General features: G+C 39.0%; 1 protein-coding gene and 1 long non-coding RNA gene across 3 annotated transcripts in view; both read right to left on the bottom strand.

The window, feature by feature from the left end:
- igfn1.1 (immunoglobulin like and fibronectin type III domain containing 1, tandem duplicate 1) overlaps positions 1 to 11,244 on the bottom strand; it is a 32,726-nt gene extending 21,482 nt beyond the window's left edge. Inside the window, exons 1-2 of one of the 2 annotated variants that reach the window (XM_080846153.1) lie at positions 11,148 to 11,244; positions 267 to 337 (exon numbers count right to left, since the gene is read on the bottom strand). In XM_080846153.1, the coding sequence (XP_080702279.1) occupies positions 267 to 318 (52 nt within the window). In that variant the 5' untranslated portion in view covers positions 319 to 337; positions 11,148 to 11,244. Of the gene's footprint in view, positions 1 to 266; positions 338 to 7,055; positions 7,239 to 11,147 lie in introns of those variants that run through there. The other variant, XM_080846152.1, reaches the window with a different exon arrangement.
- A 150-nt stretch (positions 11,245 to 11,394) lies between these two features.
- On the bottom strand, positions 11,395 to 14,543 carry LOC308371309. Its single transcript, XR_013968797.1, has 2 exons — positions 13,872 to 14,543; positions 11,395 to 13,495 (listed from the first exon to the last, which is right to left on the bottom strand). It is a non-coding gene; the product is annotated as an uncharacterized lncRNA (long non-coding RNA).
- Positions 14,544 to 15,871: the final 1,328 nt, after the last annotated feature.

Genomic DNA, 15,871 nt, shown 5'->3' with positions numbered 1-15,871 from the left:
GAAGATTTTGCCTTTGTTCTTGTCAGAATATGTCTTCATTTAGTCGCTCAGGAGTCCTCCAGTAGTACTGGGTGCCGTCTGTCGTCTTTTTAGGGTAGCAAATGTAATTAAAAGTTGACATGAGAATAGCAGGAAGAAAATGTTGCGATGGTTGGTCTACCTGAGTGAAATAGCTCATTATTTATTTCTTGCATGTTACACATTTTTGGTAAACTGATGAGAGAGATTTGTTTTTACTTTACTGTTAGACTTCCTGTTTTTCTTACCTATCTGCCCTGTGGCAGACGGCTCCGTCTCTTTGGATTTCTTGATCTTCATATTTAAGCTTTAGGGGGCTCTGTATGGAGAGAAGAAAAAACATAAAGCATAACTACAACAAATGTTATGAATTGAAAGGCAATGCCAGATAACCAATATGTGCATCGTGAGTTATAGCAGAGTCTAAGAACATGTTGTGCCTTGTGTAATATTTCCTTACAGCTTACAAGAATATATGCTTTTATAGCCTAGTGATGTGACTGTCAAAACTGATAAACTCATTGTAATGAAGGTATAAATGGCATTTTGGTAAATATAGCAAGGTAAAAGGCTAAAAAACACTTGCATAAAAAAGCTAAATGTCAGTTCAAGGTTCCATGCACCAGCTGAGTTAAGTGCAGCTACATATTTTCGCCTGTTTTCGTTTGGCCTCTTATTCTTATTCCAGGTTATCATGTCGGCCAGGGTCAGTAGTCCGTCCTTCACGACGTAAACACCGACCAGTGTGAAGGAACCCTTGTACTTCCCGTTCAGGAGAAGCAACTCGCCCATTTTGTTGGCAAAGAGTGGAGATTCACCACATTAATAGATGGGAGCTCAATAAGCAATCAGCGTTGTTGAAGCTCTACTAGCACACTAGTGCGCTTTCTGTGTAAATTAAAGTTGTCATTGTTGTTCATTTAACTTTGTAGAGTTGACCTCCTCTATTTATCTCTTAATTTCAAGTCCAATATAGTATTGCCAGGTGTATATTTGAAGTTGCCGTTATTGGATCGGAAAAAAGGCTTTTTTAGTATCGACGAAAGGGCTAACAGAGAAAATATTATGCGTTTTCAAATTCACCTAGGTTAGTGTGGACAGTCTTTCCCCATTGTCACATAGAGAACTTCAGGGTGACTGTCCAATATGAATGTATTATATGCATGTTTAGTCCTTAATTGATCCTTGTGATGTGATCATGGTTTCATTGCAATCTCGAGTACCTGCCATAGTTGTATAATTTGAGTCTGTAGTTCTCTATGTAACACAGCACTCTTGGTAGTTGCCCATATGAGTTTTGTAGGGGAGAGTGTTTTCTTCGGGCATCAGTGGCAGAATGTGGCCTTAAGGTATTGGATTGAGGCAAATACATAGCAGTGGGTCTTTAGGTACAAATCCAAAAACTTTAGAGTTCATCTTTCTTCCTGATGCGGCTTCTCCTCTCCTATCTTTGAGCTTGGGGATCCTCTCTGGCCCTGCTCTTAAACTCATCACTCTGTCTGACTGTCCTCTTAGTCATTCATCTCAAACGTGGATAGATGTTCTTTCTATCTCATGCATTCAGGTTCATCAGGGTTATTTGGTCTAATTTGTAATCCATCCTGTTAATTCAAACATATTATTTATAGTTGTGTTTATCCATTTGGGCATAACATTGAAGCTCACCATTTATAGTATTAATAAGCTCTTCATTCATTCATTAAATGTTCTTATAAAACAATTGGGTTCTATCGCGTTATGTAGCTGTTTCTGATTGGACGAGAGACGTTCCATGAGCTGGATTATCCATCAACATGCCAACAGTTTTGGACTTTTCACAGCTAATAATAAATCACTCCGCGATGAAATATTACGCATTGATAATAACCGTTAATTCAAAGTTCTTAAAATTCCAAACCAAGACGTTGACAATGGAACTGTCTTTTGTTGCGGAGAAACAATGGCGAAATAAATAAAAAAACATTTTTAATCAATACCTTTGTGTTGAAATGTTAATTTGTTGACTGTAGAATTGTTTTATAAAAGCAATATAGCACTCGTGGGAGTGGGGTAGGTAAGGGATAATCCCACGGGTGTTGTTGCCTACGCCACTCGGCCTCCGGCCTCGGTGGCTACAGCCGGACACCACCCGTGGGATTATCCCTTACCAACCCCACTCCCACTCGTGCTATATTGCTTAAATATATCTTGTTGTGTGTCATGCCATTGCATCTAACAACTGGCTTATATACTGCTTGGTATTATTGTATGATGAGTCAGATTAATTGTACTTTTTACAATATTTACCACTCTAATACATTCCACTGTCCCATAATAAGATGTGGACACATGTAAACCTTCCATCCAGGTGTTTTCCATCATTGGTAACATTTGGTCTGTCCTTTCAGTAGGATATTGTACATGTCATGCAATTTGGTAGTTGCAAATGTAATTAGCCAAAATTAGGTAATTACTGTACAACCTCTGAAGTTGTATTTGTTTGGTTTATTTAATAGCCTTTTTGAATTTTAGAACACATTATTAACTTGTTCTGTCAAAAATAATAAAACATCATTTTTTAAATACTTCTGGTCCAACAGTAAGATGTTGGTTGTCTGTAGAAGATGAAAGACTTGAAATGTTCTTTTCGGGGTATGAATGCCAATCAACCATTTCTCCTCAGCTTGGCACCATCCTAAAGAGAACAACAGTGCCTTCCCAGCATGCACAGGGCAATGCACGTTCTCTCCTGTGCACACATATTCACTCTCTTAGTCATCCATCTATTCATCCAACTATTTTAAATCAGTTTTGCTTGTCATCCTTTCAATGTTGGCACTTGGCCCTCAGCTACCGAGAGATCATGAAATATTGTGTGCAGCTCTTTTCACAGGGGGGTTAATTATAAACTGATTGTAAATGCAGGAACTCATATGACCATAATGGTTCAGTGAAAGCACGTCTGTGGGCAATGTAATCCACTCTCTGTGGTTGGATCAGATGCCTCATAAAAGACTAGTTAGTAAATTTCACTGTAAACTCTGACCTCATAGCGCTTTTATACAGGTAGTAGACAGTTCATTGGGTACAGTTAAAAGAGGAGGGGTTATTTGTACCAATATCTACAACCTGGACTTTGTGATAACTAAGACGCACCATGCGATGCGAGGCAAAGATCAGTACTCGGTTACCTGTAAGTAAATTGTAGCTACCTGTTTTGAATGAATTGTAATGACATTTTTAAAATGTACGTATGGTTTTCTTTCCACTTCTCCCGACCTCATTGTTGTTACAATAGCAGTTAGTATATTTTGTATATCGAATCACAGATAGTATTGTAAGAAACACATGTTTAAAATAAGTCAGATTCATGATATCAACGGCAAGCTGTCTCGATTTATCTTATTAGTGTTACAGTACACTTATAACTACACTACTACAGTAGTGACGATAATTCTGATTAGAACAAATCTGTTGCAGTCATTTAGGCATGTTACGCTACTGTTAGGGGTAACAGAAATGTCCTTATTTTCCATGAAAACATACATGAAATAAGTTTGAAAAGGAAATACAGCAACATGTGAGATGTTTATTGAAATAATAATTGTGCCCTTCAAACTTTGCTTCCGTCAAAGAATCCTGTTTTTATGCTTTCATGAAAAACTATTACTTAAGTGACTCTAAACTTTTGAACAGTAGTGTGTTTCATGGATTGTGTGCCAGAATGTGTCAGCACATCTTACTAGGATGTCATTTAGTATATTCAATTAATTTGCCTGTGTGTGGATCAGAGCATTTAGGGACTTTTTTGGGGGGGAAATTGTATTTATATATGTTATGGGATCATGTCCTTACACAACACATTTCGCTGATATGCACAATGCATAACTTTTAAATATTGAGCTTGTAATATTGTGGGGCAAAATACAACTTACTTTGGGGATTTTCACTTGTAAAATGTATTCATACAAATATAGTTTCTTAAATAGTGGTAACTACACAGGCAGTATATCAAATGTTTTCATTGATATTTTATTGTTTTCATTTTACATAAGGGCATAGAAACAGTTCCAATTATATTCATATAGCGCACATGCGGATATGTGTCCTCAAACACAGGACTATAAAGATTATATACAGTATATTTATGTCAGGAATCAGGAAATCAGGAAGTGTGGAGTGATGAGGTACACATAGCCGGTCTAAAGGACCTCCAATTATCTTCTTTTTTAAAATGCTCAGCCAGAGCATTTATTGTAAGGCTTCATTTTATTTACAGGATAATATCCACAGTAAAACAGCATGTTTGTCCTGAATAGCTTCCCCTTGTCTTTCTAAAGGTCTTGGCTCCTGGCTGGTGCTTGAAAACAGGCTGTGCCCCAGGGACAGTTTAGAGCCAAACAGATTGACACTGGAGCTGACCATGGGGGTGCAGTCAGGCAGGTTAGAAACGTTCATGGTCACATGAAACCCTCCACCCCTGTCCCTGAGAGTTTAGAGAGAGAGAGATGAGAGAGAGAGAGAGAAAAAAAAGTTCTCTGTGTGTCTACAATGTGATTGACATGGGCCCCCTGTTGCCACGATCAACACATTAGCTGTCAATGGTTTTGGACAGTTACACTCAGCTCTTCTCACCTCCTGCCTTTGCATGGTTTCTCTCATAAGAAGGGCGGCTGCTTTAAAGAAAGCCTTTTCCGCAGTGAGACATCTGAAACGAGCTCCATAATCTAATTACAAATCAGCAGCTTGCAGAGCAGCAGCCATGGCGGGTGACAGAAGTAGCACGAGTTTGCCACTACATACCCAAGTAGAAAGAAAAAGATCCTGTTGCATGACATGTTTTGAAAAAACCTGTGCCCTCATATATCACTTGTGATGGGCCTGTTTGTCATCGTGTTGGCATTGTGTATGGACATAGAATGCAGGAACACTCTGACATAGTTCTATTATGATGAATAGAATAAAAGTTGAACAAAACAATACAAAAAGCCTGGAAGAGCACAGTTTATTCTTCTCATTCATTAGTTACGCTTGTTTAAATACTTTATACTCATGCTTTAGCAAGCAGTGAAGTCATGAAGAGCAGCTCTTAGGTGCGTGATTGCCACATTCATTTTCACTTCATTGAACCTAGCCATGTCACATCAATTCTAATCTAAGGAAGCAAGATCCAAACGATGTATCTATAAGAGAGAAATTATACTTTATAAACCATTATGAATAATGCTTGATGTTGTTGTCATATTTTGCTTATTTGAGAGGCCAAACTTGTAAAGCTCTGGCAATGAATATGGTTTTCTCATGTGAAAAAACACCTTATGGTCACGCCTTATGAATGCGATAAACTGTGAAGAATGCCAACTCTCCTTGGATAATATATTTAGAGTTTAATTATGAGCAGGGCCAGAAAGTCTCTCAAAAACATTTCCCATTTCTCCTTGTGCATACATACTTTCAATCTTGTTTTCTTATTTTTATCAATCTTTTGTGGTCGTGAAGTTTAACATTTCCGTAATACTGTAAATGAAAAAAGGAGTATTATTCTTACTAGTGTAACAAATTGACTAAATGAACCCCTAGGATTTGTTCCCCGTAATTTCTCAAATGCTGGCAGTGATCTCTTGTTTCCCGTCAGCAAACCACACACAACATAGCCATTTGTTCTAGGTGAGGAGATGGCTGCCATATGAATCAGATAGCTTGTCATTGCTTAATTTATGCAACATTGGTGCCGTTCCATGGGCCGCCCAATAGAGTGCAATCCACTTTGCCAAAAGCCAAAGCAAAGTCAAACACCCTTTCTGTCAGGACAGGCTTAGGACATGCTGCTTGCAGGATTATAGTACACTGAAATCCCTTCACAGCTGTAACGTTCATGGACAACTTCTTAAGAGTTCTCAAATATCACCTCAGACACCGTTTAACACCTTCAGTGCACTCACTGGGAGGCAAAGTGTCTCATCCAGAAGGAATCTTACGAAGTATAACTCATGCAAAACCGTCATTGTTGACAAAGACCTCTAGGTGTTAAATGTCTGTTAAGCTTTAAACTTGGCAAATGATGTATAGGGCCTAGAACAAGATTTTTTTTTACATTGACAATGTAACTTCTTATAGCAGCTGTACTTTGACAGACGAAGTTCTATTCAGGAGTAAACAGAAGTACTTGTGACTGTACAATATGTTATTTCTAACTGTTGAGTTCAAACCAGATAAGATTTACCAAAGCCGAAACCATTATGCTGTATTTAACATTCGTAGTTTACAAATCAGCTAACATTTATAATTGTATTGAATTGTACTATTACTTATTATTGTATGTTCTTTTTAAAAACCTAAACACAATTAGAATGCCGTTTCCTCTTTATGGTTGTGTCTCCACCCATGCAAAGAATCTCAGGGCACATTTTGATCTCACACCCTTATCTATAGTTAGCTATCACCCTGCAACCTCACTGCAATGACTTCACACCACCTGACCACAGGCACTATCCAGCTCCACAGATTCCAATCCCTGAAACTGAGACTGCAGACCTGCATGTCCAACTAAATTATTTTATACGTAGACTAGACACCAAACTAGCTGTGCACCACTGTAATAGAATCCTGTCAGAGCGTATATACCATGCATGGCCAGACCAACTTTATAGGGTACTTTATGATGGGAGGCTAAAATTAGATCAGAACACATAAAAAAAAAACATCTACACTCTAAAGTACAACATCGTAACATTTTATAACTCAGCATTGTCACTGTGTTCTAAAAGGGCAATATAAACTGACCGCCATTGTTATGATGCCCACAGTAATGATGCTACAGAAGTTCAGGTGAAGAGATACGACAATATAAATGACCTGCGTGCATTTGTATTAGCCTCCCTCAGCATACAACAGACAACACTGTATTTTCTTCCTTGTACAGCACTGCAGTAAATACACAAGGTTTTAACAGTTCCTTTGATTACTAGACAGAATGCTGGCACTGTAAGAAGGCAGACACCCCATTATTTTTTACTTTTGTGTACTGTTCACCCAGAGACGAGGTAAGAACAACCTACCTGCTCACAGTCCTCAGCGCTCACAATTTCAGCTCCTCACAACCAGCACTCTTGCCACTCTGATATTTGAGTGCTGCCTCTAAGTTGTGCAAGGTAATAAATCCTTTGGAGCAAGAGCAACATATGCTTCTGTGGCAAGTTCCCTCAGCACCCTCTACTCAACTGCTGCCAAAAGGAGTTCTGGAGGAGCCTCAGGAAGAGGCAGTTGAATATGTATGTAGAGAACTTTGAGTGTTGAGTGGTGGTGTCTACCATGAGCAGGTTGTTCTACACCTCTTTTGCATTGCCACCTTATTATGCCTAGATGACACTTGACCCTGTCTGGCTCACCTTTACACATATCTTGGAAATGGCAAAGATTCCTCAAATGTTTTCAGCATTCACAATGAAATATTGAATTTATTTGTATTGTAACAGGTTTCTTGATATAGTTTAGACGTTTATGGCCATACTTGCTTTTTTTATTTAAACATTACAATTGCCCAACACACAAACAAAAGACATAGGGTTAACCCCCCTCCAACACACACACACACACACATTTTCTATCATTAAGCATTATGACAAGAGAGGGAATACTGTTCTACTGAACATCCACATTGTCTTAGGCAAAAGGCCATAGGCGAGTGCTGAAGACCACAACAGCTGTGATGATAATCAGTTTGAAGGCAAATTCTGAAGTGTTATATTGCTTCTATTTATCAGTTCTGTAGACTGCTTTAGACTATACAAGTTGCCAATAAAAATACATAAAAATAATCAGCCAAAAACAGGAAATGTTTCATAGCATAAACAAACAGATTAATAGAAATAAGTTTAAAATGCAAGACATTATATCCCTCAATAAGTACAAGTAAAGTTGCAAATTCAAAACTAGTTTTGGCTAATTAGGATATGGTGCTTGAAATGTGTTTTAGAAACCTTAGGGTACAGTGAAGCACTGGAAAACAACTTTTGAATATTCCACGCGTAGAGGATCAATTTGGCTTGGGGGCAGTTCTAAGCTGGCAACCCTCGTTAGGGATAGGGACAAGTTGATCGCTCATTACCAGAACCTTATTTAAGGTTGGTTTCTCCCCTTTTCGTCACTCCCATTCTCTGCAGATTTGAATTGTTTACGGAAGCGAATGACAGCAGGTTTATGCTTGTTTCAGACACTTTTCTTAAATGATTTCCTGTCCCATTCATCTAGATTGCACCTGTTTGGCATCTGACTCTCTTACCTGACCGTGCATGACCCTTCTGTACTGTAGGCATTAGTTACTTGATAACCTTACATAGTTTATTGGTTTCGGCCAGTAGGCTTTCTATACTGAACTGCTGATTCTCCTTTGTTTTACTTGGATGTGTTGTGGAAGCTTCCCTCTTCCAGGTTTGTGTACCTAGACACATACTCACACAGGTAATATGGGTCTTGTGATTATGGTGCTCTGCTGGCCAATTGTAACACTTGCAGCCATAGTCCCTGCCAAGTTTATCAGTTTTTTTGGGTTATCGGCTTGGCTGTCAGCTTGTAGGTTGCTCAAGGATGCTCCTTGTTGGCTGGCTAAACTGGCAAGTTGGTGTCTTTGCATCTTGTAAAATGCTCAACTGGTATTAAGCCTCGTTTTGCCTCTCTGGGTCGTACCTGTGCCCGGTGACTGTAGGTAGCCTGAATTCCCTGGTAATGTGCTGTCTGGTGGTGGGGGATTAGCGGCTGGAGTTCCTTTCTGTGTGAGTGTGCCTATATGTTTGACAGTAGCCACACCTCATTCACTGATCTCTTACATCTCACTGTTGAAGTGTAGCGCATGGCGTTATTAATCCCGGAGCACTCGGCGTGGTTGTGTGCACTGCCACTTCCCCTAGTGGTGAGTAGATCACATTGCACACCTTTACCCACAAACTGGGCTGCCTCATTAAGGAGCTCAGGAAATAGTGTCGACTGGAAGTCAGTGGTAGTTTCATTCAGGTTAGATTTCCATAGTGTCTTTCTTTCTCAAAAGGAGCTTCAATAGTTAAGTACTGCATTTAACCACTTATTACTCCTACAGCTGCTCCCAGTCGACTACTATGATTACCAATTAAGTACATTTTTGTTCAGTGTTTTTCACATTTCTGGTCTGTTCCTTATTGAGCCTGCTTGATTGAGCCTAGGGGGTATAATTTGGACTAATTGAGGGTAAAGGATACAAACTTTTATACCACTGGGTCACACATGGTAAAGCTAAATCAAATCCTTTTTGCTTTATTCTTTTAAATAAGGCCTACATTGGTTGCTGTAGCTGTAGCTGATTTTCAAGCCTGAGCTGGAGGATATTTTGGGGTATAACAAGCATCTGTCCCCACAACGTGAATGCTGACCTTAAAGGCACCCAGTGCAACTTTCGAGGCTTAAAAATAAACATTCAATTTCTAGTCTTTTTTACACGTAGTAAGTTTCAATAACTCCATACCATTACATACCGACATTCAAGCAGCAAAGATGAGACGTCGTTGTGTGGTGAGAACTGATAGAAAATCGATAACAACATCAATCGCCGCCATTTTCTTTATTTTTTGTAACCTACAATAAATAAAGCAGGCTTCCAGTCAATGGAAAAATGGCTTCTCCCCACCGACGATTGTTGTTGTTTACGATTTTCTATCAGTTCTCACCACACAACGACGTCTCATCTTTGCTCCTTGAATGTCGATATGTAATGGTATGGAGTTATTGAAACTTACTACGTGTAAAAAAGACTAGAAATTGAATGTTTATTTTTCATTGAATGTTTACATAAAGTTGCACTGGGTGCCTTTAAGTTGTCATGGTAAAGATGGTGTGAAATAATAACTTATCCTGTTCACTAGGCCAGGACTTCTGACCTGGAGCAGCCATACTCACGCCTTTGCATACTGCTGTGTGCTCAGACTCCTATAACTCACATTGACTCACATAACATTGCTGGAGATAAAGTAGAACAGGACAGAATATAAAGAAACTCTGTCCAAGTCAAAATTGTGGTTCCATAGAGCAACCATTTTGTCTTGTTCCTGGTAATTTCATTTTGGAACTGTAGTTAGGAAACACCACTCTTTCATGGTTGTAGACGATTACTAGGCAGAGTATTACACATGCAATGTGTAATTCAATTCAATTGTGTCTTTATTTATATAGTACCATAAACAATGAACATTGTTTCAAGTAACCCATATTCAAACATATGGCAACAGTAGTAAAGAGGGGCGTGTGTGTTTGATACCCACTTTAGGTCATTCCAGGAGATAAGAGTCTAGTGGAGGGCCTGCTGGTAAAGTAGTAAATGAGATATGCAGACAGATTTATAGTCTTTGTCAAGAAACTATGCAAGATTGATTAGAGCACACAAGGACACAAAAGGTTAGGACACTTTTAGAGCAGTGTCCGAGATGACATAGATAGAGCATGTCACCAGGTTAAATTAAAGTAAATAAAATATTAGGTTAAATAAAAGGTGTTGTGAACTGTCCTTCAAGGCCATGGAAAATGTGTGTGTGTGTGTTTGTGTGTGTCTCTGTGTGTGTGGGTTCTGTGTGTTTGTGTGTGTGTGTGTGTCAGCTGAGCGGAAGTCCATTGAGAGATCAGATACCTGTGTCTTCCACTGCCCATAGGCTCACTTTCTATTGAAGTAAGGAAAATTGAACATTTAGGTTGACCAACCACTATAAAGCCGCAAAAGCTGCAATTAACCAAGCTTATTACACTGCATGTACAGTATATCTGATTACAAAAGCATACTATTGTTGACATGATTTTATTTCTCTGAATTGTGGTTTCAGTGTATCAACATCAAAGAGGCAAAGGTTTTACTATAGCTGTACTTTCTCTATGATACATGTGTACTGATACTCTTATTTATAGGTACTGACATCTATACGTCTCAATGCCCTTGATGAAATTCCACATTCAATATATCCAACTTAACTTTTGAACTTGTTAAATAATAAAAATAGTCAAATGGCCCTGCTCTGTGTGTGTGTGTGTGTGTGTGTGTGTGTGTGTGTGGGTGTGTGTGGGGGGGTGCAGTGTATGTGTATGAGTATGTCTGTGTGAGTGCGTGCGTGGGTGTCAGCTCAGCGGCAGTCACATACCTGTGTGTCCCACTGCCTGTAGGCTCACTTTCTCCTGAAGTGAACTGTGACCAGCTCAAGCGTTGGTTCTTTAAATGTTCTCTTGGTTCTTGGTGGTGATAATCCAAACTAGCACAACATGGTGGTGTTCCAAGTTAGCCTGGCTCAAGTGGCACAGGAGAGGGACGAGGGGAATCAGGCTGCTGATACCTTGGTTAAGTTGTATTTATGCATTTGTTGACTATTTAAAGGAGTCAGAAACAAAGACTGAAAACAACTATTGTTTATTTATCATGCCTTCAGAGTAACATAATCATTTTCAATCCAGAAGCATTCATTCAAACAACAAAAACTACTTATTACACCCCGGACAAGAAAACAACATCTTGTAATAACTAACATCTCTGTGACAAACTGTATAACCTTTCACATACGAAACACATTTATGTATCGGGTAAAAACAACACAGAATAGATAACTTATAGAATAGATAAACTAAGCCTTTCCATGCGACACCCTTAAAGTGCAACAGCAATAAATACATAGCTTGGGAGTGGGAATGGGGCATATGATGTTGGTCCTGATGGATGTTATCCCACCAGAAACTGCTTGCTTGTGTTTGTTGCACTTTTAAATGCCAATTAGTAAAAAACATTTCTCAGCGATTTCTTGAAACAAAGTATCGTGAACATGGGGAGCCACCACACACTGGGCTCAACAGTCTGTAATGTCATTTTTCTTCAAGATGTTCTGACCACCAAGGCATTAACACAATGTAATTCTGGAGGATTTAGAAAACAGTTAATCAAATATAAATAGACCAATGGATTGGTAGTAAATCATGGAAAGACTACACGGAAACCCACTAGATTATGTAAAAACAACTGGACTAAACATTAATAATATTTCACTAACTGATCTACCCGTCTCTGACCATCATTGTATACTTTATGATGTGGAAATCACCTTAACAAAAACCACAAAATAATTCTGAGTCCATAGAAGACATCTAGGCGATTAAGCTACGGTGAGATTTTCTAGGCAGATTGCTCTATATGAGCCAACTCTCTGAGAACCTAACATCATCTGTGTTAGATTCTGTAGCCTCACTGAAAACAAAAAAAAAAGTTTACAAGCAGAACCTCCCCATTAGCTTAACGATGTCATACTTATTTTCTGATACTGCTCCATTGGGCTGTGATTATGGGGTGTGTTTCAGCAAACAAGGAAAAATGCCTCTCTCAATTGGATATACCTAGAACCAGTCTGAGCAACGTCGTATGACCATCGGGGCCAGCTGATACATTAAACTTTTCCCTGATCCTGTAGGAAGGACGGCAAAAACCTCTTTTCGATCTACAAATACCTTGATAGCGTCTCAGTTCCTCTTACAAAATGAATGTGCTGTTAATGTCTTCTAAATCAGACTTGAATCCCCAAATGTTAGCTCTCCAGCGACAGCCATGTTTGTTGAATACAAATTCAACACAAGCGTTGGTGACGTAGTTGATTACGTTACGGTTGATCATCTGTCCATCATCATATAAAGCCCGCCCTGACAATTTGATTGGTCAGATCAGTTTCTGAAATTTGATAATTTTTCCCCAAAGGAGCAGTGCCAGACCAAACTTCCAGACCTCAAATGTTGTGGGCGGGGCTAATTTCTGTCTGGTATCCAGGCTACCTCCCCATGGCTGTTTTATCCAAAGCGGCTTACAAGGATGTATACACATTTACACTGATACACATCAGGAGAAATTAGGGGATCAGTGTCTTGCTCAAGGACATTCAACAGGTAATCGAACTAGCAACCTTCTGATTACTAAACGACTGCTCTACCTCCTGTACCACTGTTGCCCTAATATCTGAATATGTATGTTTTTCTTTCAGATATTTAGGCTAAAGAAATGTCTAGACCTCCGGGGGCGGCAAATCTAGCGAGGGCTATACGAGGTATAGTGAAGTCTCTGGAGAGACGAATGAGGAGTGCTATCTCCGGTCCCCTGTATAGTAGGCCTCTGGGTGCGGGAAAAATAGCTAGGGAAAATATTTAACAGGGAAAGGCAGAATATATGGGTTCCAACTGAGCTGAAGACCAGGCAGAAGGGTTTTATTACTTTTAAAGCTTTTTTATAGTAATTATAGTAATCCAAGAAGCCTATCGGAACATCAGGTTCTTGTACAATGTTGATCAGTATTTTACTCAATGCATTGCTCTTGCTCCTGCTGCTTGTTTTTATTGATTTTATATAAAGCACTTTGAACTGAAACTCTTATATAAAATGTGCTATATAAATAAAGTCTTACTTACTATAAAGCTGCAATGGCTTGTTGGTGCATTTTCCAAGCTCATTACACTGCATGTACATCTGATTACAAAGACAAAGTATTGTTGACATGATTTTGTTTCTCTGAATTGTGGTTTCAGTATATCAACATTAAAAAATGGGCAACGTTTTACTATAGCTGTATATTTTTGTATGTGTGTACTGATGCTGTTATTTATAGGTGCTGCCATCTACATCTCAATGTCCTTTATTAAATTCCACATTCAATATATTCAACTTAACTATTCAACTTGTTAAATAATACATCATTATTGGTTTTACTTCCAAATAGGTTTTGATTTAAGTCCTTTTATTCAAGTAATTCAACAAATGGCCCTGCTCTGCTCTTTTATAATTGGTACATTTTTAAATCATCAAGTCATCAGTTGGTGTCAGAAATTCTTCTGCCGGGTCTCACCCACTGCAATAGATGGATGCTCTCGTGTGGTTGCTGGAGTAAGAATCAAGTTTCAAATCCAATCTAAATTCTTCATTCACACCTTTTGGGGGTCCCTTCCCAAATCAGACATCATGCCATGTTGCTCCATATCCCTGTCTCTTCTGCGCGTCCAGACTGCAACATTCTAGTAATCTGCAAGATTGAAACTGTCTTCTGAACTATCATCAGTCCAAGCCATTAAATATAACACATCCATGAAGGCATGTCTGTTTTCCTTAGAAGCATGGCTCAAGTCCCACAACTGGTTGCCTTATAACAGGCTCCATCTGTTTCACTGGCTTGGCCTTATAATTTACACTCCTCCTCTTCTGGCAGGCAGTTGACAACCTCTATCTTCATTTTCCTTCAACACGCCATTCTTTAATGATTCACTTTGCCTCTTAAATTGGCTATATGACATCATGTGTATGCTCTAAAGCCCCTTTAATGCCCTGTCATATAATGCAAGCCCATGTCGATCCATATAATAAATCAAGAAAAGAAAATGGACCCTCCATATGAAAGAAGGCTACAACGTTGGGAACTTTGTTCAGACCGTTTTACTTCTACACATTTTAGAATAGGGACTCTATTTATTTGTATTTACTAAAAATGTTGATAAGATCAAACAGGTGATTCTTTTATTTATAGGTAAAGCCATCAAAGTCCAATCAGTTTTATATCCTCTATATTATTCTCATGCGATATAGCAAGCTCATGCTCTTTGGCAGGATTGAGGAGTGCGTTGATATTTTGAATGTCTGTCATTTTCATATGGTCTGGAGGATCAACGCAGGCTAGGGTAAGGTGGCAGTGGGGGGCTGGGCTCCCTCCCTATACTTTTCCAAGCGGTTTTATTACAATTTTTTCAACTGACGCAAGGTCACCCCTTTTTTTCCCCCTCCACTGACACCAAATTTCTGATTTACAGCAGTGTCAGAGCAGCTATGCTGAAAGAACATGCTCAGAACCCAAGCCAGGACAGGGCATAAATCATGGGTTATTTTTGCAAATGAGGCTGTTAAAACACTTGCCGTAGAGACATTACTGAGAGGTGGTAAAAGTTTATCATGTCCTCGTCCTCAAAGGCACTCTTATTATATTAACAGCTTAAACATAATTGTCCTAGAGGGAACATAGAACTTCTAAGACTCTATGAGCCATAGGGATACTGATGGCTCTAAATATTGTGGTGAAAACTATGGCGAGGCCAGTCCTTTTATCAGGCCTTCTTTCATCATCTCTTGGCCAGGAATAGTCTGGTCTGTCATGACCGCTTTCTTTGATGTGTCTGAAGCCAGAACAATGATCTAAGTGTTGCCATTGCAGATGGTGCCTGCCATTACCTCCAGCACCTGGTTGTCACTTTGATTCTGAACATGGGATTGATCTTGGAAGTCACATTACTTCTTGCCCCTAAACCCAGTTGTTGAGAGTCCTGGTGTTCCCTGTATTTTCGCTTTGTTGTGTATACAGAGGCAGAAATATAGATATTGATATACTAAAGTATAACACGTTAAATTGAAGTAGATGTAGTTCATCTTATATTTTCTCTGGGTTACAGGGTTTGTGTAAATGCTGGAGGAAAAAAATAAATACGTTTTAGCTCTATGAAATAGTAATATAAGTAATAAAGTATTTCTAATAATGTTTAGTTGGGTTTTGTCTCATGACCTCACTATTTTAACAGGCCTTCAACATACAAGCCAACATAGGGAATATCTTGACAATACTTTGTCTGAGTGTGTCTATGTTTAAGATTTATATTAAGACTTAAGCAGGTGCCCATAGTGTTGGGCTGCCTAAAAAGGCATCATCAATATTTGTACCCATGTTGTCATTTCTCAGTTGCCAAAAATGGATGGACATAAAGGGCAAAAAGCTAAAACAGATAATCTGATCAAACCTAAAAATGGACCTACAGGTCAGTCTTAGTAAGGTTTCCTTTTGAGGGGAGGCACAGGTTCAGCAGGCTCACC

This window comes from Sprattus sprattus (genome assembly GCF_963457725.1).
Source record: "Sprattus sprattus genome assembly, chromosome: 10".
NCBI classification, from domain to species: domain Eukaryota; kingdom Metazoa; phylum Chordata; class Actinopteri; order Clupeiformes; family Clupeidae; genus Sprattus; species Sprattus sprattus.
Note: the sequence above shows the minus strand (reverse complement) of the source record. Positions and strands in the feature narration are given on the sequence as shown.